General features: G+C 39.7%; 1 protein-coding gene across 8 annotated transcripts in view; it reads right to left on the minus strand.

The window, feature by feature from the left end:
* The window catches only part of CATSPERE (catsper channel auxiliary subunit epsilon), a 193,760-nt gene that overhangs the window by 79,430 nt on the left and 86,979 nt on the right, over positions 1-27,351 (minus strand). For all 8 annotated transcript variants that reach the window (XM_054550079.2, XM_054550090.2, XM_054550070.2 and 5 more), the window contains 2 exons: positions 8,811-9,303; positions 352-829 (listed from right to left, as the gene is read on the minus strand). In XM_054550079.2, the coding sequence (XP_054406054.1) occupies positions 352-829; positions 8,811-9,303 (971 nt within the window). The remainder of the gene's footprint in view (positions 1-351; positions 830-8,810; positions 9,304-27,351) is intronic.

Below are 27,351 nucleotides of genomic sequence, written 5' to 3' on the forward strand. Positions count from 1 at the left end.
GTCATCCAGTTTGTGGTACTTTGTTATGGGAGCCCCAGGAAACGTAACACAATATCACAGCACCTCCTACACCCTACGATGTATATATAAATTGCTTAGTTAGAATCTACTGATTGACCAAAATGAAACTACCCTCTCCCCCGCAAAAAGAAATTGAGTTTGCCCTTTTGCTATGTGAGATCATAGTTAACATTACTGGAATTTAAAGTCAATTCATTTGTAGGTGATAAGAAGTGCACCTTTGGCTGTCAAAAACACCACACATTGGTACATTAAAAAGTGTTACATCATTATAAGGAAGATGTCTATAGTGAAATCTAGAATAATGTTAGTAGACTGAGAATGCCTTACCTATTAAAACTTCATGAATAATGCTGTTATTTGATAGCATTGATAGATTTCCATGTCCTGCAGGTGTCTGTAAAATCCCAGTAAAGGTGAAATTATGGTAACAATAGTAGATACTATGCTTGTTCCACAGCAGTAATCCTGGCAGTGCTGAAAATGTAAAATGTGGCATGATAACACTGTCAATAGGGGCATCTAATGTAAAGTCTTGGGAAACCCACTGTTTGGTATCTTCATTATATATCACTAAGAAAATCTTTTTGGTGATGGTACATACAGTGCAATAATTTAAAAACACAGCAATCTCCAGAGGGTGTCCTGTGTACTCAACCCTGTCTATAGTCAGAGTAGCAGTTACTGATAGATTTAGGATGTTTTTCAGTTCTGCGGTAGTTAGTAATCTGGCAAATTTAAGAAGAATGTATCCGAGGTAAATTTCATTTTCTGTCCAGATTGCAAAGGTGCTTCTTCTTCCTTTAGCCTGTGACAAAATGAAAAATGATGAGAAAAATCTTCGATTTTAGAGATGGGCCTAACAATTTCTCTTTTTTAAATTTAAATTTTATTTTTTATTTTTTTAAATTTTATTTCAATAGGTTTTTGGGGAACAGGTGGTGTTATATGAGTAAGTTCTTCAGTGGTGATTTCTGAGATTCTGGTGCACCCATCACCTGAGCAGTGTACACTGTACCCCATGTATAGTCTTTTATCCCTCACCCCGCTCCCATCCTGCCCCCGACCCCCGCCCAAGTCTCCAAAGTCCATTGTATCATTCTTACGCCTTTGTGTCCTCATAGCTTAGCTACCAAGGTCTAACAACTTCCATCTTCTAATTTGCTACATTTAAAATATAGAGACCAGGTGTGGTGGTTTCATGCCTATAATCCCTGCACTTTGGGAGGCTGAGGCAGGAGAATCACTTGAAGTCAGAGGTTTGAGACCAGCCTGGGCAACAAAATGAGACCCCATTTCTACAAAAGTTAAAAACTAGTTGGGGGTGGTGGCGTGTGTCTGTAGTCTCAGATGTTTGGGAGGCTGAGGTGGAAGGATCACTTGAGCCCAGGAGTTCAAGGATGCAGTGAGCCATGATCATGCCACTGCACTCCAGCCTGGGTGACAGAGCGAGACCCTGTCTCTAAATAAATAAATAAATAAAAATTAAAGGTAGTAAATACTAAGGTTTGATTTGTTTCAATATATTTTTGAATAATACTTCAGGCATAGAAATATATTAAATAGAAATTGATCATATTACATATAACCATAAAAATAAATTATCCCAATTATTTGTTTATAAATTGTTTCTATCGGTAGGACTAATAAATTTTAATTCCTTTTAAATCTTTTAAGCACATCAGCCTTCTCTTTGTGTATTTATCACTCTGGCCTGGAGTGCGCCTTTGACCTTGATGTTTACTAAGGTCAATATATAAAGTCTCTTCAAATATTAACTCATTTTTGGAATTCTAGATTCCTTGGTTACCAGATAAAGAGAAGAGAAACTTAAAACCTTAGACATGGATATAGGCTGCTAGATGGGAATGGTATTCAGAAACTGCTGGGCCTAATTTCATCAAGGAGTCCAAGGCCTCCCTTCTCCTCTGCCTCCTCTCCCCACTGTTTCTAATTTTTTGGGATTTTTACTTGAAATGTAATTTCTATGACAATCAAAAGGAATCTTTTGAAAACATCTTGTCCTCATTTTACTTAATGTACAAATATTTAGTGTATACTGAAACAGGAAATAGGCAGATATCAAACTGGTAACCAAAGAAAGACACAATTTGGGATAAAAGGTCATTTTGCTAAATGTGGATTCACATTAAAGTATAGAACTTATGTTGCTGGAAACAATTCTTAAAGAAGAAATAGATTAGAAACAAAATGGTGAGCTATAGAAGAAACCCACAGCCATTCTCATTCTTGTCAGAGAGATGGGAAGAGGAACATGTCATAAACACGACAGATGAGAATTCCAAGGATTCCCAGCCAAGAAGTGAGTTTTCACTCTCACTCACAAACCCTTTCCCATGTAACTCCACTCAATGCTTTGGCATAATCATGCAGGTGAGGTGAGAGATCCTTTTGAAGCATTCAAGGTCTCTTCAAAATGTAAGGTATTAAGTCTTTGAAGGCAGGAAAGGGGCATCAAGCTGGACAAGTTGAGAGAAACCCATCCACACTCTGGATTCTCAGCTCCGTGACTAGGAGTGGGGTAAGGGAGTGGAGAGGAACTCTCCTTGAGCCATGCGTGGCCTCTACCCAGAGTGTAAAGCAGCCTCCCTGACAGAATTGGGACAGAGAAATAGGAGACAGAAGGAGAGGGAGAAGGAGAGGGGAGTGCGGAGTGGGCAGGAGGAGAAGGAGAGGAAGAGAGGAAAACGCATCAAAATTCAGAGTCAGATGACAAAGTAAAGTTAATTACCCAATGATCAAAAAGCTGGAAGCTAAGTTGTAAAGCAGAGATAGTTCTCCCAAGGATTTCGAAGGTTGGTGGCACCACTGTGAAGTATTAAGAAGTCTCTGGAATGTTGTCAGTGATAAGGTGCCCAGAATGTCTAAAGAGAAAATAACTATAATAAAAATGCTGAAGGTTCTAGTGGAAAAGATGGGCAACATAGTGAAGAGATGAGGAATTTCAGCCAAGATACAGAAATGATAAAAAAGGAACAAAATGGAAATGCTAGAAATAAAACAAAAATCAAGAATAAAGAAATAACTGGAGGAGTTTGAGACTAGCCTGGCCAACATGGCAAAACCCCGTCTCTACTAAAAATACAAAAATTAGCCATTAGCCGGGCATGGTGGCACGTGCCTGTAGTCCCAGCTACTCGTGAGGCTGAGGCAGGAGAATCACTTGAATCTGGGAGGCGGAGGTTGCAGTGAGCTGAGATCACGCCACTGCACTTCTAGCCTGGGCAACAAGAGTAAAACTCTGTCTCAAAAAAAAAAAAAAGAGAGAGAGAAATAACTGGGCCTGGGCGTGGCGGCTCATGCCTGTAATCTCAGCACTTCGGGAAGCCAAGGCCTGGGCACGGGGGCTCACGCCTGTAATCTCAGCACTTCGGGAAGCCAAGGCCTGGGCGTGGCGGCTCACGCCTGTAATCTCAGCACTTCGGGAAGCCAAGGCCTGGGCGTGGCGGCTCACGCCTGTAATCTCAGCACTTCGGGAAGCCAAGGCCTGGGCACGGGGGCTCACGCCTGTAATCTCAGCACTTCGGGAAGCCAAGGCCTGGGCACGGGGGCTCACGCCTGTAATCTCAGCACTTCGGGAAGCCAAGGCCTGGGCGTGGCGCCTCACGCCTGTAATCTCAGCACTTTGGGAAGCCAAGGTGGGAGGACTGCTTGAGGCCAACAGTTTGAGGCAGCAGTGAGTTTTGATTGTGGCATTGCACTCCAGCCTGGGTGGCAGAGTGAGACCCTGTGCACTTACCAAGAAGCTGGAAAAAGCAGACGAAAAAAGCAGTGAACATACACGTGTATACAAGCTGAAATACAAAGGAAAAAACAGTGAAAAAATAATGAACAGGTCATCTGAGATCTATGAGACAATATTAAATGGTCTCATACACGTGTTTTTGGAATCCTAGTAGGAAAGGAAAAAGAGAATGAGGTTGAAGAAACATTTGAAGAGATAATAGCCATGGACATTCCAAGATTAATGAAAGACATAAACCCAGAAATCCAAGAAACTCAATTGAACCTCAAGTAGGATAAATACAAAGGAAATAACATCTAGGCACATAGTAAAACTGCTGAAAACCAGAAAGAAATTTTCCAAGAACCTGAGAGATTTCATATATATATATATATGACTATTTCAAATAAAATTATAAATACATATATAAAAATAAATATATAAAAGAATAAAGTACTTAGGAATAAATTTGACCAAGAAGGTAAAAAATCTGTACACTGGAAACTATAAGATATTAATGAAGGAAACTGAAGAAACACATATAAATGGAAAGATATCTCATATTCTTAAATTGGAATAATTACTATTGTTAAAATGTCCATAATAATACCACCTTCTATAGACTCTGATTAACAGAGTCAATGTAATCTCTATCAAAATTCCAAGGGCATTTTTCACAGAAATAGAAAAAACAATCCTAAAATTCATATGGAACCATGAAAGACCCTGAGGAGCCAAAGCAATCTTGAAGAAGAACAAAGTTTAAAGCATCATAGTTCCTCATTTCAAACTACATTACAAAGCTATAGCAATCAAAACAGTGTAGTACTTGCTGAAAAATAGACACATAAGCCAAGAGAACAGAGAACCCAGAAGTAAACCCATGCATATATGGCCAACTAATCTTTCTTAATAATGCAAAGAACACAATCCAGATAGAAGAGTCTCTTCAATAAGTGGTGTGGAGAAAAACAGGATATCCACATGCAAAAAAAAAAATTCTTTTATGCTGTAATTAATAAAATTGCTTTCTTACTTTCTCTTTTGTATAGCTTGTTGTTAGTGTATAGAAATGCAACTGATTTTTGTATGTTGATTTTGTAACCTGCAACTTTACTAAATTTATTTGTTCTAACAGTTTGGGGAAAAAAAGAGAAAGAAAAGGAAAAAAGAAGGTATAAAAATTGAAATTGTACTAGTTATTAAAATTAACTCAAAATGGATTAAAAACTTAATGTAATATCTGAAACTCTCAAATTCCTAGAAGAAAACACAATAAACCACCTTGACATTGGTTGATATGGTCTGGATCTGTTTCCCCTCCCAAATTTCATGTTGCATGTTATAACTTCTTCCAGTGTTTTACTTTTAGTCCACCTATCCCCTTATATTTAAAGTGAGCTTCTAAATAAAAATGTATAATTTGGTCTTTAAAAAAAAAAATCCAATCTGACAATCTCTGCCTTTTAATTAGTGGTTTTAGACCATTTAGATTTAATGTAATTATTGTTGTGTTTAGACTGAGTTATACATTTTATTTTCTGTTGTATCCTCAGGGTTTTGTTCCTCTATTTCCCTTTTCTGCCTTCTTTTGGATTTTATAATTTTTTTCATATTTCATTTTAGTTCATTGAATTTTTTACTCTATCTTGTATAAATTTTTTTAGTGGTTGCTATCAGGGTTACAATACATCCACTTAAATTTATATATATATACTTTTTAGAGAAAGTGTCTCATTCTGTCACCCAACCTAGAGTGTAATGGTGTGATCACAGCTCACTGCAGCCTTGAACTCCTAGGCTCAAGCAACCTTCCCACTTCAGCATTCCAAGTAGCTGGGACTACAGGTGTAGGCCACCTCACCTGATTAACTTTTTAAATTTTTTATTTGTAGAGAACAGGATTTTGCTTTGTTGCCCAGGCTGGTCTCAAACTCCTGGCTTTTAGCAATCCTCCTGCCTTGGCCTCCCAAACTGCTGAGATTACAGGTGTGAACTATTCTACTCAGCCTTATCAGTGCTTTGTAGTCTTCCTTGCAGAGATCTTTCACATCCTTGGTTAAATTTATTCCCAGTTTTTTTGGTAGGTATTGTAAATAGGATTGCCTTCTTGATTTATTTTCCAGCTATTTCATTATTAGTGTATAGAAATGCTGCTGATTTTTGTATGCTGATTTTATATCCTTCAACTTTACTGAATTTATCATTTCCAAGAAATTTTTTGTGGAGTCTTTAGGTTTTTCTAAATATAAGATCATATTATCTGCAAAAAGGGACAGTTTGAATTCCTCTTTTCCAATTTAAATGCCTTTTATTTCTTTCTCTTTACTGGTTGCTCTGGCTAGGACCTCCAGTACTAAGCTGAATATGAGTGGTGAGGGTGGGAATCCTTTTCTTGTTTCAGTTCTTACAGGAAAGGCTTTAAACTTTAAACTTATATACTCAGTATGATGTTTAGCTGTGGGTTTATTATATATGGCTTTTATAATTTTGAGGTGTGTTCCTTCTATGCCTAGTTTGATTTTTTTTTTTTTTTTGGGATGGAGTCTCGCTACATCACCAGGCTGGAGTCAGTGGTACAATCTTGGCTCACTGTAACCTCCGCCTCCCGGGTTCAAGCAATTCTCCTGCCTCAGCCTCCCAAGTAGCTGGGACTACAGGCGTCCGCCACCACACCCAGCTGATTTTTGTATTTTTAGTAGAGATGGGGTTACACCATATTGGCCAGGCTGGTCTCGAACTCCTGACCTCATGATCTGCCCTCCTCGGCCTCCCAAAGTGCTGGGATTACAGGTGTGAGCCACTGTGCCTGGCCAGTTTGTTGAATTTTTATCATGAAGGGATGTTGAATTTATCACATGCTTTTTCTGTATCTATTGAGAGGATCATATGGTGTTTGTCCTTCATTCTGTGGACGTGATGTAACACACTTATTGATTTGTGTGTGTCAAATTATCCTTACATTGCTGGTGTAAATCCCATGGTGTGTTCTGGTTTTGATGTGCTATTTGATTCAGTTTGCTAGAATTTTTTTTGAGGGTTTTTGTGTTTTATGTGCATCAGGAATATTGGCCTGTAAGTTTTCTTTTTTTGTGTTGTGTTCTTCTCTGGTTTTGGTATCAGGGTAAGGGTGGTCTTGTAGAATGAGTTAGGGATAATTCCCTCCTCTTCAATTTTACAACTTACTAGTTAAAAAAAAAATCCCATTTAAAAATGGGCAAAGGTCATGAATAGATATTTCCCAAAAGATATACAAATGGCCAACAGCTATGTGAAAAATCAGTTAACATCACTAACCATCAGGGAAATGTAAATCAAAACCACAATGAGATATCATTTTACCCTGTTAAATGGCTATTATTGTTATTTTTTATTTTCTAAATTTTGTTTTATTTTTAGAGATGGGGTCTCACCATGTTGGCCAGGCTGGTCTCTAATGCCTAGGCTCAAGTGATCATCCCACCTTGACCTCCCGAAGTGCTGCAACCACAGGTGTGAGCCATCCTGCCCAGCCTGGCAATTATTAAAATGACAAAAAAATAAAATAAAATAACAGATGCCGGCAAGGAGGCAGAGAAAAGGAAGCTCATATACCCTGTTGGTGGGAATGTAAATTAGTACGACCGCTATGAAAAACAGTATGGAGGTTTCTCAAAAAACTAAATATATAACTACCATACAATCCAGCATTCCCACTACTGGGTATTTATCAAAAGGAAAAGAAATCAGTATATCAAAGGGACACCTGTACTTGCAGGTTTATTGCAACAGTATTCACAATAGCAAAGACATGGAATCAACATAAGTGTACATCAATGGATGAATGGATAAAGAAAATGGGGTATATATACCCAATGGAATACCATCTGGCCATAAAAATAACAAAATCGTGTTGTTTGCAGCAATATGGATGGAACTGGAGGTCATTATTGTAAAGTGAAATAAGCCAGGCACAGAAAGACAAATACTACACGTTCTCACTCATATGTGGAAGGTAAAAACCATGATCTCATGAAAACAGAATGGAATGATAGATATTAGAGTCTGGGAAGGAGAGGGGTGCGTGGGAGGGAGTATAAAGAGAGGCTGGTTAATGGGTACAAATATACAGTTAAATAGAAGAATAAGTTCTAATGTTTTATATCTGACATACAGTTCGATAGAAGAAATAAGTTCTAGTGTTTCTAGTCTGTCTATAGTCAGACCAGGGTATCTACACTTAGCAACTATATATATATATATGTGTGTGTGTGTGTATATATGTGTGTGTGTGTGTGTGTGTGTGTGTATATATATATATTTTTTTTTTTTTGAGACGGGGTCTCCCTCTGTTGCCCAGGCTGGAGTGCAGTGGCACGATCTCGGCTCACTGCAAGCTCCACCTCCCAGGTTCACATCATTCTCCTGCCTCAGCCTCCCGAGTAGCTGGGACTACAGGCACCCACCACTGCGCCCAGCTAATTTTTTGTATTTTTAGTAGAGACGGGGTTTCACCATGGTCTCCATCTCCTGACATTGTGATCCGCCCGCCTCGGCCTCCCAAAGTGCTGGGATTACAGGTGTGAGCCACCGCACCCGGCCAGCAACAATATTTTTAACATTTCAGAGTAACTAGGAGAGAGGAAATGATACCAACACATAGACACAGTAAACACTGAAGGAGATGGATACCCCGAAGACCCTGACTTGATCATTACACTTTCTGTGCATGTAACAAAAACTCATTATTCATTTTGGGCAGCTCATATAATCTTTGTTTGGGGAAAATAATTTTTGGGTCTTTTGCCCATATCAAGGTAAAACACAGCTCTCATGACTGAACTACATAATAACATACAAGATTAATTTTATTTTTAGTTGTTGGGGGTGTATCTCTACTGTAAAGAGGTCTCTGAGAAGTTGAGTTAGAGTTGTTTACAGCCTTAGGTAAAACAACTGGGCAAAAAGCTGCATAGTAAGTCTGTTTATCACTGAGTAAATGGTATGGTAAATACATTTGTAAAATATAAATATATTTATAAAATATAAAATATCTTTTACTGACCTTGAATAAATAATTGACCCAACACCATTTTCTTGATGAAATGCCAGTAATTCCACCATCAGGAAGATTTACAGTTCCTCCCAGTCTTATAAATCCATGAAAACTGTTTATGTAAAGAACACCATTTATAAGAAAAACGGTTCCATCCCGCGATAAGATCACATCAGCCACACTCCGTCTTTCATCATTACTCAGAATGTCTGGAGGCACTTGGATTCTGGTCCAGGATTTGAATGAATCAGTTGTTTGAAAGGTCTCCCTATCAGTTACCAAAACAACAGATGCAAATACACAAGCATCCCAGGATGCCATTAATTGACTACCACGTGGTGAGGAGATTGGTAAATAACCAGGAATTTCAGGTATGGTCGACAACGGAAAAGTCAACAGAATAAGAAAATCTGCAATAAAGCAATCTTGAAAAGTAACTTGGTTTCCTCTAATCTCCTTTAGTGCATCATCTTTTGTCATTGGTACTACAATACGCCAGGTCCTAAGAAGAGAAAGAAAAAAGAGAATAAAATGATCTCTTCCTCATCTGATCCATCTTGTACAGTTTATATCTATCATCTTTAAAACATTTTTAATTTTTATCATACAAATCTGGATAAGACAAATAATATTAAAATGCAACTACTGCCACATTGTTTTTGTCATTCTTCACTCTGGTCTCAAAGGAAAACAATCTTGACTCTTGCAGCTGTTTCTGTCTCTGTATTCTCAAGTAAAGATTTTTTTTTTTTTTTGGAGACGGAGTGTCTCTCTGTCACCCAGGCTGGAGTGCAGTGGTGCGATCTGGGCTCACTGCAAGCTCTACCTCTTGGGTTCATGCCATTCTCCTGCCTCAACCTCCCGAGTAGCTGGGATTACAGGCACCCACCACCACGCCTGGCTAATTCTTTGTATTTTTAGTAGAGATGGGGTTTCACTGTGTTAGCCAGGATGGTCTCAATCTCCTGACCTTGTGATCCGCCCGCCTCGGCCTCCCAAAGTGCTGGGATTACAGGCGTGAGCCACCGTGCCCGGCCTCAAGTAAAGATTCTTATATGCTCTTTCTTAATACATAATTTTTATACGTTATCTATTACCTTCTTTTTTCTCTTTTATTACTGCTGCTTGTGGAGCAGGGCTAACTCCTAGGCAGTGTACCCAGAGCCAGCCCTATTGCCTTCTTATATGGCAGGTGAAGATGTATCTCTCATGTACCATGCCTACTTATACATCTTCTCTCCATCTCTCAAATTAGTTATATTAACTTTTTAAATGAATAGAGTGTTTATATTGTTTAGATTTACTGTGTAAATATTGCTTACTATTGAACCAGTTCTACTATGAGTATGTTTTCTTCTCTCTACATACATACATATACATAAATTTTCCTGGAGTTAATACTTGTTTTGTTTAAAATTTTTGGTTAGTTTTCCAGTAGGTAGTTAAAATAGCATTTTATAATATTTTCCATGTGATAAATGCAGAGATAATCCAGTACTTGTTTCCTGGGGTTTCCCTTCATTACCGTCTCTCTTAGCCACCATTTATAGGATCTCATGCTTTGATCTTTTCTGTTATGCTAAAGCACATTCTTTAGCACCTTCCTGGGAAAGGATATATAAACATACATTTTTTGAGACCCTGAATATCTGAAAAGAGCTTTATTTTACACACCTGATGAATAACAGGTTAGGGAGAGGGCATTTTCTCCAGTCCTTTGATGATCAGAATCACTAATGAGAAAGTCAGGTGATAGATTGACTTTTATTATTTAAATGGTTGTCCTTCTGTAAGTTTTTGGGATCTTTCTTTTTTCTTGCTAATCTAAAATTTGACAGGACAGAGTCTATCTTTTGAAGTGGGAACATGGAGTAATTTATAAAAGCAAACACTCTGATATATCTTAGAAGTACTGAACATTTCTGAGCAGAGTTTCTCAGCTGGACAATCCAAATGACAGCAGGCTGAAAGATATTCAGTCAGCGCTGCTTGAGTCACTCATTTTCTTAATGAATACATACTTGGGTTGGTGATGATAACACTGTGCCCACTCAGCAGGACCCAGGTGAAGGGGACCTCAAGTTAGGGCAGTTGTAGAACTGTCACCAAACCTCTTATGCCTTAAACCATGCCAAAAAGGAACTCAGTGTAATTTCCACTTTTTGCAAGCCACATTGGTTCCAAATACAATTTCTTAAATCACAATATCATTTTGCTACATTGTCCACTGGTTATATAATAACCTCACATATGCAGTCACCTTGTAACTAGATATTTATGACTGTTTTGTTTGAATGGACAATTGGTTATCTACAGGCATAAATAGGACGGGACAGGGCAAACTGCTCTTTTTCAATTTTCCTTATCAATCATTTTGTTTCAAATTTTAATTTTTAAAATTGTGACTATACACTTTTCAGAAATTTTTTGGCTTTCCACTGTATAGCATCTTATATATATAAGATATATATATAAGATATATAAGATAAGATATATATATATAAGAGTATATATAGTCTCTTTATTTTTGTGAAGATGCTATTCATATTAGTAAGAGTTCTCCAGAGAATAGAATAGGATATATAGAAATAGACAGAGATTTATTATGAGTGGTTGCCTTTCACATGATTATGGAAGCTGAGAAGTCCCATGATTTGCTGTCTACTAGATTGGAGGCCCAGTAAAGCCAGTGGTGTAGTTCCAGTCCAAGTCCAAAGGTGTGAGAACCAGGAGAACCAATAGAGTGAGTCTCAGTCTCAGTCCAGAGACCCCAAAACTCGGGTGCCAATGGTGTGAGTCCTGGTCCAAGTGTGAAGGCTTGAGAAGCACGAATGCCAATGACTGAGTGCAGGAGAAGATGGGATGTTGCAACTCAAGAAGACAGCGTGGATTTGCTCTTCTTCTGCCCTTTTGTCCTTTTCAAGCCCTCAATGGACTGCATGATGCCCAACCACACGGGGGAGGGTTATCTTCTTTTACTCAGTCTACCAATTCAAGTGCTAATCTCTTCCAGAAATACTCTCACAGACACATCCAGAAATAATGTTTTACCAGCTATCTGGGCATCCCCTAGCCCAGTAAAGTTGATGCATACAACTAACCATTACAAGTCCATTCCTTGTCAACTTGGCACCCATAAGCATCTCAAAGTATCTCCAAATAAAGACAATAACAAGGTCATAATTCTACCTAACATGGTACAACTATCCTGCACAACAACTGAAAATGCACTACTCTCTTCTCCAGAAGAGGAGGTTAAAGTCCTTGAGTGATGTTTGCTCTTCTCCCAATATTCTGTAACTTAAATTATATGGTAAAAAGTTAACAATACTTAAATACAAAGTTAATACATGTTATGTTACACAATAAGGGGATAAGAGAGGAAGGAAAACAAATATATTTGTTTAATATATGTATATATATGTATATATGTGTGTATATATGTATATATGTGTGTATATATGTATATATATGTGTATATATGTGTATATATATATACACACACACAAATGTATTCTTAACAAAATAAGGAGGAAATACTCATGACAATTACATTCCTCATTTATGTAACTGGTTATGTGGTTATTTATAGCTGACTTCCTCTGCTACCCATTCTGTATTACTTTTGCCTTCTGTAAAAACCTCAGCTGGTCTTGGTTCTTTACCGGAGGGATAACTCATATCTCCATTCCTAAAGTGTCTGGGCCATTTGTAGTCTTGGCTGGAATGGGTTCTTATAGTTTTCCATTGGCCTTAATCACAGAGCATGGTAATACTAGGAGATGCGTAAGGTATCTCCTGTATTTCAGACATAGTCTGCCTTATCTCCATTGTGGAATAGTAGGTCCAATTTCCCCTCGGTAGTCTGGATAAATCACTCCAGCAAATACAGTATCTCCTGTCTTTGCCTGTTGACTCAGAGCCATGAGGAGCCCAAAGTGGTGAGGTGGTAGGCCAGCAGAGCATAAAGTCCTGGGAACAGGAGGCAAAAATTTGCTAATAGGTCTCTAGGGATAATAGTGAGTGGTGCCACTCCCATTTCCACCCCGACTCCTGGAGTTGAGAATCCTGGCAATCAGAAAAACAACACCATATATTAGGCATGATTCAGAGCATATATAGCCTTCTGGGGAACCTTGCTCAGCTGTTCAAGGTATTGCTACCTGGGGTCACTGTAACTGAGTTTTCAAAAGACCATTTCACTATTCTATCATGCCAGCTGGAGAACATGGTAAGACCAGTGAATTCCAGGAGCATGGATCCAGTGCTGTCTTCTCTTGCTTTGAAAAGAAATGCTGTGTGAAATACCATGAGAGTGGATAAGATATTCTGTAAGGCCACGGATGATAATTATGGCAGAAGGATTATGTGTAGGGAAGACAAATTCATATCCAAAGTAAGCGTCTATTCCAGTAAGAACAAAACACTGCACTTCCATGATGGAAATGGTTCAGTGTAGTCAGCCTGCCACCAGGTAGCTGGCTAATCACCACACAGAATGGTGTCATATTGGGGGTCCACTGTTCATATCTGCTGCTGGCAGACTGGGTACTCAGAGATGGCCATAGCCAGGTCAGCCTTGGAGAGTGGAAGTCCATGTTGCTGAGCCCATGAATAACCTCAATTTCTGCTACCATGGCTACTTTCTTTCATGCGTGCATTGGGTGATGACAATGGTGGCTGGAGAAACAGGCTGACTGGTATCCACAGAATGGGTCATCCTATCCATTTAATTGTTAAATCTTCATCTGCTGACATCACTCTTTAGTGATCATTCACATGGGATACAAATATCTTCACAATTTTCGCACATTCAGAAAGGTTTATCTGCATACCTCTTCCCCATATTTATTTGTCACCAATTTTCCAATCATGTTCTTTTGAAGTACCTAATCATCCAGCTAAACCATTGGCTGCAGCCCATGAATTGGTATATAATAGCATGTCTGGTCACTTCTTCTTCTTCCATCCCTTTACTTTCAGTTAACGTGTGTCCTCACAGGTGAAGTAGCAGCTTGTAATTGGGTCTTATTTTTCAGTCCAATCAGCCATTCTATGTCTTTTGAGAATTTAATCCACTTACATTCAATGTAATTCTACTTCCATTTTAAAATTGTTTTTTAGTTGTTTTATAGATCCTTTCTTCCTGTTTTACTATCTTTCTTTTGGCTAAGAGATTTTCTCTAGTAGTATGATTTTATTCCTTCCCTTTTATTTTTGTGAATCTATTACAGGTTTTTGCTTTGTGGTTACCATGATGAGGCTTACACATAACATCTTATAGTTATAATAAGTTATTTTGAGCTAATAACAACTTAGATTGAAATTTTTCTATATTTTACTCTACTCTTCGTCACAATTTACAATTTACGTCTTTTTATATTGCATATACCTTAACAAATTATTGTGGTTATTATTTTTAATAGTTTTGGCTTTTAACCTTTATACAGTAAGTGATTTACAAACCATCATTACAGTATTAGAATATTCTAAATTTGACTTATTTTTGCCACTGGTTTTATACTTTCAGATGTTTTCATATTACTCATTAGCATCCTTTTCTTTCAGCTCGATGCACTCCTTTTAGTATTTCTTGTAAGACAGGTCTAGTGGTGATAAACTCCCTCAGATTTTGTTTGCCTGTGAAAATCTTCATTTTTGAAGGATGGCCTGCCGAGCACAGTATTCTTGGTTGGCATTTTTTTTTATTTAGCACTTTGAATATGAATATATCATCCCATTCCCTTCTTGCCTGTAAGACTTCTGCTGAGAAGTCTGATGCTAGGTGTATTGGAACTCTCTTATATGTTATTTGATTCTTTTCTCTTGCTGCTTTCAGGATCCTCTCTTTGTCTTTCATCTTTGACAATTTGATTACAATAAGTCTTGGGGCAGTCTTATTTGGATTGAATCTGACTGATGACCTTTCATCTTTATGTACCTGGATAATTATAATTTTCTGCAGGTTTCAAAAGTTTCCTATTTCTTTAAATAAACTTTCTACCCCACTATATTTCTCTACTCCCTCTTAAACCCCAGTGACTTAAGCATTTGCTATTTTGATGCTGTTCCATAAATCCCACTGGCTTTCTTCATACCTTTCATTCTTTTTTACCATCATAACTGTATATTTTCAAGTAATCTGTCTTCAGGTTCACAGATATTTTCTTCTCCTTGATCAACTGGCTGTTGATGCTCTCTATTGCATTTTTCACTTTGTTCACTTATTTTTAAGCACTTGCATTTTTGTTTGATTAAAAAAATCAATCTCTGTTAAATTTATCATTCTGATCATGTATTGTTTCCTCATTTTGTTGAACTGTTTCTCTGTATTTTCTTGAAGTGCACTGAGCTTCCTTAAAACAGTTATGTTGAATTATGTGTCAGACAGTTCATACATCTCTATCTCTTTAGGGCCAGTCACTGGCACTTTATTTTGTCCATTTGGGGACACCATATTTCCCTGATTTTTCTTGATCTTTCTGGTCATGCATTGATATCTGTGCATTGAAGTAGTAGATATTTATTCCCATCTTCACAGTACAGTTTTGTCTGGGGAAACAATTCAACAGTAAGCCTGTCCAGAGATTCTAGGTGGGTCAGCTGGTGTGGCCCATAAACCTATGACCATGGCAGCCACTGAAACACTGGGGGGCACCTTAAGCCCAGGACCATCACAGCTGGTACAGCACCAAGCTGGAAACCCTTGGCCACAGAAGATGGTGTAGTGATGGGGTGCATCTGAAGTCCACAGCCTCTAAGATCTGCCTGCTGCTGAGGTTTCTCCAAAACCCAAGGCCTCTGTAGTCAGCTGGCAGTGATGCAGGCCAGAGATTAAGTCAACTTCCCTTAGCATTCTGCTTCAGGGGTGCCCAGAAAGGGGCTATGTTCCTATAGCTGTCCACTTTTTGGTGCTGCTGCATAGCATGCAAAGCCATCTGTAAACCAGGCCCAAATCTTCTTTTCCTCTGTTAACTCATTGTAGGGAATGCCCCATGAGACCATAGGTGCAAATGGGGAGAAAGAAGACAGTGTAGCAGCAGTAGGAGCCATGCGAATTTGGGCCACCTCCCCTAAAATTTATTTGTCACTTGAGGGCCTGTTAGGGCCCGATCATTTATATACCACTTCAATCTGATAATGGAGTACTGTGTTGCCGTGCATGTCCAACATTATGACTCACTGGGTCAAGTAACACTCAGTTCATGATGGACAGCTAGGGTTGCATGGTAACTTGTTGGCCCATGATCAAGCATTCGGTCTCTGCTAAAACCCAATAGTAGGCCAAGAATTGTCTCCTAAAAGGAGAGTAGTTATCCAAGGATGATGAAAGGGCCTTTCTCCAAAATCCAAAAGGAGTGTGGTTCAACTTACCTATAAGGGCCTGCCAAAGGCTCTACATAGCATCCCAATCTGCCACTGACATCTGCTAGATCAAATGGCCCAAGTGGCAGAGCAGTTTGCACAGCAGCCTAGACTTATTCTAGAGCCTTCTGTTATCCTGGGTCCCACTGAAAATTCACAGCTTTTTGGCCTACCTGGGAAATGGCCCAGCGTAACAATCCCAAATAAAGAATATGTTGCTTCCAAAATCCAAAGAGGCCCATTAGGCAGTGTGCCTCTTTCTTGGTTATAGGAGGGGCCAGATGCAAACAACTTAACCTTCACCTTAGAAGGGATATCCTGATAGGCCTCACACCACTGGACTGCAAGAAATTTCGCTGAGGTAGAAGGCCCCATATTTGAGCTGGATTTTTTCTTCACTCTTTAGCTTGTGAATGTCCTACCGATATATCTAGGGTCACTGCCACTTCTTGCTCACTATGTCCAATCAACATAATGTCATCAATATAATGGAGCAGTGTGATATCTTATGAAAGGGAAAGGTGACCAAGATGCCTGCAAACTAAATTATGACATAGGGCTGGAGAGTTGATATACCCTTGAGGTAGGATGTTGAAGGTGTATTGCTGGCCTTCCCCATGGAAGGTAAATTGTTTCTGTTGGGCCTCATAGACAGGGATGGAAAAAAAGGCATTTGCGAGATCAATAACTGCAAAACATGTAGCAAGGGATATGTTAATTTGCTCAAGCAGTGAAACCCATCTGGTACAGTAGCTGCAATTGGAGTTACTGCCTGGTTAAGCATATGACAACCCACTGTCCACTGATCCATCTGTCTTTTGCACCAGCCAGATAGATAAGTTGAATAGGGACGTGGAAATCATACCATCCCTGCATCTTCCAGTTCTTGATGGTGGCACTAGTCTTTGCAATACCTCCAGGAATTCAGCACGGCTTTTGATTTACTATTTTCCAAGGTAGAGGCAGTGCTAATGGCTTCCACATGGCCTTACTCACCATAATTATCCTCACTTCACAGGACAGGAACTAATATGGGGATTCTGTCAGCTGCTAAGTATTATCCCAAGTACGCATCCTAGAACTGAAGGAAGAATCACAGCATGGGTTTGGAGACCACTGGATTCACAGTGAGATAGGCCTAAGTTAAAACTCCATTGATCATCTAACCTCCAAAAGCCCGCATTCTGATAGAGGCCCACGGTGACATTTTGGATCTCCTGGAATTAGTGTCAGTTCAGAGCCAGTGGCCAGTAATCTGTGAAATGTCTGATATTTCCTTTTCCCCAATGTACAGTTACCCTGGTTAGAGGCCACAGGTCCCTTTGAGGTAGGCTAGGAAAAAGATTAACAACATAAATTTTTATGGTGTATAAAGGTCCTTCCTGAAGGGGATGCAGCCACCTCTTTATTTAAGGGCTTTTGGGTCTATAGACAGGCTCAAGTCTGCTACACACTTTTTTTGTATGTTTTTTGTGAAGTTTTCTTTTGCTCCCTGCTTTGTGCTGTTTCTTCTGACTTCCATTTTTCTGGTTATTGAGTTAGCTGTCTGACTTTCATGTTGGAGGCTTTCTGTAATTTTCTGGTGGTCCTTCACTGTACACTAATATTTAAGAGAGGAGCCATGACAAAGTATGAGTCAGCTTCATCACTGAGCATATGACACCTCTTGCTTCCATTGTGATCCACTATGTTTCTCCCCATACCTCATAATATAAGTTCTTTTAAGTAGGTCTGATCAGTGAATCCAGAGAAGAATCCTCTCTCATCTTGTCAAGAGGATATATATTTCCATATTTAGGGAGGAGGGCTGGAAAAAAGGGCTGAATGCACACTGGGGAGTTCCTACCATATTATTATTTTATTTTTATTATATATATATATTTATGTATATAAATTTAAAATAAAAAATAAAAATATATATTACTGTTATTGACCATAGTCACCCTGATGCACAATAATCTGAAAACTTATTCCTCCTGTAAATCTGAACTTTTGTACCCTTTGATTAATACTTCCTCCTTTTCACACCCTCCCCCACCTTAGCTCTGGTAACCATCATTCTACTCTCTACTTCTATGAGGTCAACTTTTTTAGCGTTTTCATATAAGTGAGATCATACAGTATCTGTCCTTCTATGCCTGGCTCATTTCACTTAGTGTAATGTCCTCCAGGTTTCCCTATGTTGTTGCAAGTGACAGAATTTCCTTCTTTTTAGAAGGCTGAATAGTATTCCACTGTGTATATATATATATATATATCACATCTTCTTTATCCATGCATCTTCTGATGGACACATAGGTTGTTTCCATATCTCAGCTATTGTGAATCAGTGAACATGGGAATGCAGATTATCCCTTCCACAAATTGATTTTGATTCCTTTGGATATACACTTAGAAGTGGGATTGCTGGATCCCACTGGTAGCTGTAGTGGATTGCTGGTAATTCTATTTTGAGTTTTTTGAGAAACTTCCATACCATTTCCCATAATGGCTATATTAAATTATATTCCCAACAACAATGTACCAGGGATACTTTTTATCCACATCTTTACCAATACTTGTTATCTTTTGTCTTTTTGATAAAAGTCACTCTAATAGGTATGAGGTGATACCTCACTGTGCTTTTAATTTGCATTTCCCTAATGATTAGAGATGCTGCACTTTTTTTCACATACCTATTGTATTGTTGTTTGGAATCTGTAGTTGGGCAGGGCTGCATGCTGGGATCTAAGGCTAGGTGAGGTCTACAGAGTGGACAGGGCCAGAGGCTATGCTCCACACATATGCATTGGCTGAGCTTATCTTTAGATCCAGGGTAGTCTTATACACCATGGTATACTATGCAGCCATAAAAAAGAATAAAATATGTCCTTTACAGCAACATAAAGGAAGCTGGATGCCATTATCTTAAGTGAAATAACTCAGAAACAGAAAATCAAATACTGCATGTTCTCACTTATAAGTAAGTGGGAGCTAAACAACGGGTACACAAGGACATAAAGATGGAAATAATAGACAGTGGGGACTCCAAAAAGGGACAGGGTGGGAGGGGAGTGAGGGTTAAAAAATTACCTATTGAGTACAATGTTCACTATTTGGGTAATGGGTACACTAGATGCCCAAATATCACCATTACTCAATATATCCGTGTAACAAACCTACACACGTACACCTTGAATCTTAAATTTAAAAACAAAAAAGCACAGCATCAAGGCGTGGTAGAGTCGCCACTCAGCTGTTGGTGTTGTGTGAGGCCAGATACTCCCTCTGCAGGTAAATGCTGACCTACACTTGCCTCCTGGTACGGGGAAGGCTTCAGGAAAGCACCAGGGCTTGGTTGGAACACTGCTCTACTTCTGTGGTTGAGTAGGGCCAGATGCTCCCTCCAGAGGAAAACACGGACCTGCATCTGCCTTCTGGCCTGGGGAAGGTTTAAGGAGAACGCTGGGGCTGGATGGGGAAGCTAGCTAGCGACGTGAGGCTGACCTATGGATCATGTTTCTTGCAGAGTGATGCTGTTGGCTAGTCCCTCTGGTGTGGTGCCCCATTTGCCAGAATGCAGAGGCATCACTAATATCACGTGCTGGTTGCTGTATGCTCCAGGCCCTGTTCTTCATTTCTAACTGATCCCAGGTGGTCTAGCCCTGCTGGTATTCCCAGTGTGTCCTGTGGGGTGAGACATGACTAAGCCTCCTGTGAAGGGTCCCAGAATGGTGGGAAATTTGAATATCCAGCTCCACTATCTTTCCCCATGGGGGAAACCGTGGGCCTAGGGGAATCTGTGCGTGGCACTGTGTAGCTTGGGAGACACGTGACATGGCCAAAGAGAAACACTTCCTCTTACCCTTTGAATATGGCTTTTCTTAGTTCTGCAGTCCAACGGGGTGTTTCAGCCTCACTTCTGAGTTCTTGGATATTGGCAAAGGTATTCTTGTTTGCTGGATTTCTAGGGATGTGGGGAGTTGGGCCAGAGAACTCCGATTCTACTATCTTGCCGATGCGTTAGAATTCTCTTCTGTACTTAACAGAATTGCTGAACACCACTCAGTTACCACTTCTCCCTCTGTTTTCTATCTCTTGTTCTTGCCTCCCTTCCAATTTTTGACTTTATAGGTTTGTAACCTTAAAAATTTTTTTTTCTCCCTGTCATTTTGGTAAGATTTTGGGAGAGAATAGAGATAAATAAACGTACTTAATCTGCCATGTTTTAATTTATCTTCATTTAACTAAGTTTCAATAAGCCGTGTTCCTTTTTTTCTTTTGAAAAGATTTTTTAAAAATAAGAGATGGGGGTCTCATTATGTTGCCCAGGCTGGCCTTGAAATCCTGGGCTCAAGCAATACTCCCACCTTGGTCTCCCAAAGTGTTGGGATTACCGGTCTGAGCAACTGTGCCTATCCTCCCATGCGTTTTTACAACTAGTTTTGCCGCATATATGTCTTAACAACATAGAAGTGCAAAGAGAAATAGAAAAATCCACTATTATCTCTTGCAACTTCAACACCTCTCTATCATTAATTAACAGATCCAGCAGGCAGAAAATCAGTAAGGACATAGCTGAACTAATCAATCAACTAGATTTAATGGATACTTATAGACTACTTCATCCAACAACAGGAGAATACATATTTTTCTCAGTCCCACATAAGAATTCACCAAGATGCACCATATGCTGGGCCATAAAATGCAGCTTAACAAAATTTAAAAGAATAGAAATCATACAAAGTATGGTCTCAAACCACAATGTAATTAAAACTAGAAGTCAAATTCACATAAAGAGCTGTATCTATTAAATAAACTGGAAAAATAATTAATAATCTTCCAAAACAAAGCACCAGGCCCAATGACTTTCTTTTTAGACTAGTTAATGCTAACACTTGAGGAACAAATAATGCTAATTCTCTAGAAACTCTTCCAATAGAAGCAGAGGGAATTTTTCCCAACTCATTCTATGAGGCCAGCCAGCATTGCCCTAATACGAAAACCAGACAAAGACATCACAAGAAAGGAAAGCTACAGACCTTTTAAATCCAACAATGTGTAAAAAGAATTGCATACCATGACTAAATGAGATTTACTCCAGGTATGCAAGGCTGGCCCAAAATTCAAAAATCAATTAATATAATCCACCAAATTAAAAGGCTAAAGAAGAAAAATCATATAGTAGATGCAGGAAAAGCATTTGACAAAGTCAACCCACATTCATGCTAAAAATTCAAAGCAAACTAGCAACAGAGGGGACCTTCTTAAACTTGATAAAAAGAGTCTAAAGAAAGCATACAAAAACTTGACTGTGAGAAACTAGATGCTCTTCTAAGACTGGCTACACGACAAGGATGTCTCCTCTCATTATTTCTATTCAACATAGCATTGGAAATGCTAGCTAACATGAGAAAGTGAAATAAAAGGTGTTCACATTGGAATGGAATAAATAAAACTGGTTTTTATTTGCAGATGACATAAATGACTGTTTAGAAAATCTTAAAGAACAGAAATGAAGGCAAAAATAAAGATGTTCTTTGAAACCAACGAGAACAAAGACACAACATACCAGAATCTCTGGGACACATTCAAAGCAGTGTGTAGAGAGAAATTTATGGCACTAAATGCTCACCAGAGAAAGCAGGAAAGATCCAAAATTGACACCCTAACATCACAATTAAAAGAACTAGAAAAGCAAGAGCAAACACATTCAAAAGCTAGCAGAAGGCAAGAAATAACTAAAATCAGAGCAGAACTGAAGGAAACAGAGACAAAAAAAAACCCTTCAAAAAATTAATGAATCCAGGAGCTGGTTTTTTGAACGGATCAACAAAATTGATAGACCGCTAGCAAGACTAATAAAGAAAAAAAGAGAGAAGAATCAAATAGACACAATAAAAAATGATAAAGGGGATATCACCACCGATCCCACAGAAATACAAACTACCATCAGAGAATACTACAAATGCCTCTACACAAATAAACTAGAAAATCTAGAAGAAATGGATAAATTCCTTGACACATACACCCTCCCACGACTAAACCAGGAAGAAGTTGAATCTCTGAATAGACCAATAACAGGCTCTGAAATTGTGGCAATAATCAATAGCTTACCAACCAAAAAGAGTCCAGGACCAGATGGATTCACAGCCGAATTCTACCTGAGGTACAGGGAGGAACTGGTACCATTCCTTCTGAAACTATTCCAATCAATAGAAAAACAGGGAATCCTCCCTAACTCATTTTATGAGGCCAGCATCATCCTGATACCAAAGCCGGGCAGAGACACAACCAAAAAAGAGAATTTTAGACCAATATCCTTGATGAACATTGATGCAAAAAGCCTCAATAAAATACTGGCAAACCAAATCCAGCAGCACATCAAAAAGCTTATCCACCATGATCAAGTGGGCTTCATCCCTGGGATGCAAGGCTGGTTCAATATACGCAAATCAATAAATGTAATCCAGCATATAAACAGAACCAAAGACAAAAACCACATGATTATCTCAATAGATGCAGAAAAGGCCTTTGACAAAATTCAACAACCCTTCATGCTAAAAACTCTCAATAAATTAGGTATTGATGGGACGTATCTCCAAATAATAAGAGCTATCTATGACAAACTCACAGCCAATATCATACTGAATGGGCAAAAACTGGAAGCATTCCCTTTGAAAACTGGCACAAGACAGGGATGCCCTCTCTCACCACTCCTATTCAACATAGTGTTGGAAGTTCTGGCCAGGGCAATTAGGCAGCAGAAGGAAATAAAGGGTATTCAATTAGGAAAAAAGGAAGTCAAATTGTCCCTGTTTGCAGACGACATGATTGTATATCTAGAAAACCCCATTGTCTCAGCCCAAAATCTCCTTAAGCTGATAAGCAACTTCAGCAAAGTCTCAGGATATAAAATCAATGTACAAAAATCACAAGCATTCTTATACACCAATAACAGACAAACAGAGAGCCAAATCATGAGTGAACTCCCATTCACAATCGCTTCAAAGAGAATAAAATACTTAGGAATCCAACTTACAAGGGACGTGAAGGACCTCTTCAAGGAGAAGTACAAACCACTGCTCAATGAAATAAAAGAGGACACAAACAAATGGAAGAACATTCCATGCTCATGGGTAGGAAGAATCAATATCCTGAAAATGGCCATACTGCCCAAGGTAATTTATAGATTCAATGCCATCCCCATCAAGCTACCAATGACTTTCTTCACAGAATTGGAAAAAACTACTTTAAAGTTCATATGGAACCAAAAAAGAGCCCGCAATGCCAAGTCAATCCTAAGCCAAAAGAACAAAACTGGAGGCATCACACTACCTGACTTCAAACTGTACTACAAGGCTACAGTAACCAAAACAGCATGGTACTGGTACCAAAACAGAGATATAGATCAATGGAACAGAACAGAGCCCTCAGAAATAACGCCGCATATCTACAACTATCTGATCTTTGACAAACCTGAGAAAAACAAGCAATGGGGAAAGGATTCCCTATTTAATAAATGGTGCTGGGAAAACTGGCTAGCCATATGTAGAAAGCTGAAACTGGATCCCTTCCTTACACCTTATACAAAAATTAATTCAAGATGGATTAAAGACTTAAACGTTAGACCTAAAACCATAAAAACCCTAGAAGAAAACCTAGGCATTACATTCAGGACATAGGCATGGGCAAGGACTTCATGTCTAAAACACCAAAAGCAATGGCAACAAAAGCCAAAATTGACAAATGGGATCTAATTAAACTAAAGAGCTTTTTCACAGCAAAAGAAACTACCATCAGAGTGAACAGGCAACCTACAAAATGGGAGAAAATTTTCGCAACCTGCTCATCTGATGAAGGGCTAATATCCAGAATCTACAATGAACTCAAACAAATTTACAAGAAAAAACAAACATCCCATCAAAAAGTGGGCAAGGGATATGAACAGACACCTCTCAAAAGAAGACATTTATGCTGCCAAAAGACACATGAAAAAATGCTCATCATCACTGGCCATCAGAGAAATGCAAATCAAAACCACAAGGAGATACCATCTTACACCAGTTAGAATGGCGATCATTAAAAAGTCAGGAAACAACAGGTGCTGGAGAGGATGTGGAGAAATAGGAACACTTTTACACTGTTGGTGGGACTGTAAACTAGTTCAACCCTTGTGGAAGTCGGTGTGGCGATTCCTCAGGGATCTAGAACTAGAAATACCATTTGACCCAGCCGTCCCATTACTGGGTATATACCCAAAGGACTATAAATCATGCTGCTATAAAGACACATGCACACGTATGTTTACTGAGGCACTATTCACAATAGCAAAGACTTGGAACCAACCCAAATGTCCAACAATGATAGACTGGATTAAGAAAATGTGGCACATATACACCATGGAATACTATGCAGCCATAAAAAATGAAGAGTTCATGTCCTTTGTAGGGACATGGATGAAAGTGGAAATCATCATTCTCAGTAAACTACTGCAAGGACAAAAAACCAAACACTGCATGTTCTCACTCATAGGTGGGAACTGAACAATGAGAACACATGGACACAGGAAGGGGAACATCACACTCTGGGGACTGTTGTGGGGTGGGGGGAGGGGGGAGGGATAGCATTAGGAGATATACCTAATGCTAAATGGCGAGTTAATGGGTGCAGCACACCAGCATGGCACATGTATACGTATGTAACTAACCTGCACATTGTGCACATGCACCCTAAAACTTAAAGTATAAAAAAAAAAAAAAAAAGAGCAGAAAAAAAAAAAAACTCCTGGAACCAATAAAAATTATACCTGCAGGATACAAAGTCCATACAAAAGTCAATTCACATGCTTTAAAAAACTAGTTTGAGGATGGAGGCAGAACAGGATGGGTGAATAGAAGCCTCCACCAATCTTCTTCTCCATAGGAACATGAAATTTAACAACTATCTACCCAAAAAAGCAACTTCATAAGAGCCAAAAATCAAGTGAGTAATCACAGTATCTGGTTTTAACATTATATCAAGGAAACAGACACTGAAGACGGTGGGAAAGAGAGTCTTGAGTTGCCAACATCCCCCCTTCCCCATCTCAGTAGTGGCTGCATAGTGCAGACAACGAATCTGTGTGCTTTGGGGAGACAGAGTACAGTGATTGTGGGACTTTCCGTCGGAATTCAGTGCTGCCCTGTCACAATGGAAAGCAACACCAGGCAGAACTCAGATGATACCCGCAGAGGGAACATTTTGACCAGCCCTAGCCAGAGGGAATTGCCCATCCTCATGGTGGGAACATGGGTTTTGGCAAGCCTTGCCATCACAGGCTAAAGTTCTCTGGAGTCCTAAATAAACTTGAAAGATAGTCTAGGCCACAAAGACTGCAACTCCTAGGCAAGACCTAGTGCTGTACTGGGCTCAGAGGCAGTGGACAGGGGTGGCATTCAACCTAGTGAGACACTACCCTGGGTAGCTAATGGAGTGCTTGTGCCACCCCTCCCCAACGCTAGGCAGCCCAGCTCACAGCTATGAAAGAGACTCCTTCCTTCTGCTTGAGGAGAGGAGAGGGAAGCGTACAAAGGGCTTCGTCTTGCAACTTGAATATCAGCTCAGCCACAGTAGAAAGCGCACTGGGCAGTCCTGAGGCCCCCATTCCAGGCCCTAGTTCCTAGATGACATTTCTAGACACACCCTGGGCCAGAAAGAAACCTGCTGCCTTGAAGAGAAGAACCCAGTCCTGGCAGGATTCATCACCAGCTCTTGGGCCCTGAATAAACAGCAGAGGTAGCTAAGCAGTACATACCATGGGCATTGGATGAGACTCTGAGATGTGACAGTTTCATGTGTGACCCAGCACATTCCCAGCTGTGGCAGCTCCAAAGAGAGACTCCTTCTGCTTGACAAAAGCAGAAGGAAGAGTAAAAGGGACTTTGTCTTGCAGCTTAGGTACCAGCTAGGCCACAGTGGAGTAGAGTATCAAGCGGCCTCTTAGGGTCCCCAGTTCCAGGCATTGGTTCTTGGACAGTATTTGCAGCATTTTTAGACTTGACTTGGGCCAGAGGAGAACCAACTGCCCTGAAAGGTGAGTCCCAAGCCTGGCAGCATTCACCACAAGCTGACTAAAAAGCCTTTGGTCCTTAAGTGAACATTAATGGTAGCCTGACAGCACTCACTGTGGGCCTGTGGTGGTGGTGGCCACAGGGAAAGACTCTGCTGTCTGTGAAAAGGAAAGAGAGGAGTGGAAAGGGCTATGTCTTGTGGTTTGAGTGCCAGTTCAGCTGCAGAAAAACAGAGCACCAGGTAGATTTCTAAGGTTTCTGACTCCAGGCTTTGGCTCCCAGATGGTACCTCTGGACCCACATGGGGCCTGGGGGAACTTGCAGCCCTTAAGGGAAAGACACAAGACTGTCTGGCTTCACCACCTGCTGGTTGTAGAGCCCTAGGGCCTTGAGTGAACATAGGTGGTAGCCACGTTACAGCAGGCCTTGGGTGAGATCCAGTGCTGTGCTAGCTTCAGGTCTGACCCAGTGCAGTCCCAGTGGTAGTGTCCACAGGGGTGCTGTGTCACCCCTCCCCCAGCTCCAGGCAGCTCAGCACTGAGAGAGAGAGAGAGATTCCGTTTGTTTGGCAGAAAGTAAGAGAAGAGAACAAGAGTGTTTGCCTGGTAATTCAGAGAATTTTTCCAGATTTTTTCCAAGACCACCAAGAGTCACAGCATTACTGGGCTTGGGGTGCCCCCTAATGCAAATACGGCTGCAGTGACCAAAATCTTAGATCACAACACCCAAGTCCCTTTGAATACCTGGAAAGCCTTCCCAAGAAGGATAGGTAAAAACAAGCTCAGACCGTGAAGTCGACAATAAATACCTAATTCCTCAATGTCTAGACACCAGTGAACAACCACAGGCATCAAGACCATCCAGTAAAACATGACTTCATCAAATGAAGTAAGTAAGGCAACAGGGACCTATCAGAGAGAGAAAGAGATATGTGGTCTTTCTAACACAGAATTCAAAATAGCTATTTTGAGGAAACTCAGAGAAATTCAAGATAACACAGAGAAGGAATTCAGGATCCTATCAGATAAATTTTAAAAAAGAGATTGAAATAATTAAAAAGAAACAGAAATTCTGGAGTTGAAAAATGCAATCGACATACTGAAGAATGCATCAGAGTCTCTTAATAGCAGAATTGATCAAGCAGAACAAAGAAT

Source organism: Pongo abelii, chromosome 1 (genome assembly GCF_028885655.2).
Source record: "Pongo abelii isolate AG06213 chromosome 1, NHGRI_mPonAbe1-v2.0_pri, whole genome shotgun sequence".
Classification (NCBI taxonomy): Eukaryota; Metazoa; Chordata; class Mammalia; order Primates; family Hominidae; genus Pongo; species Pongo abelii.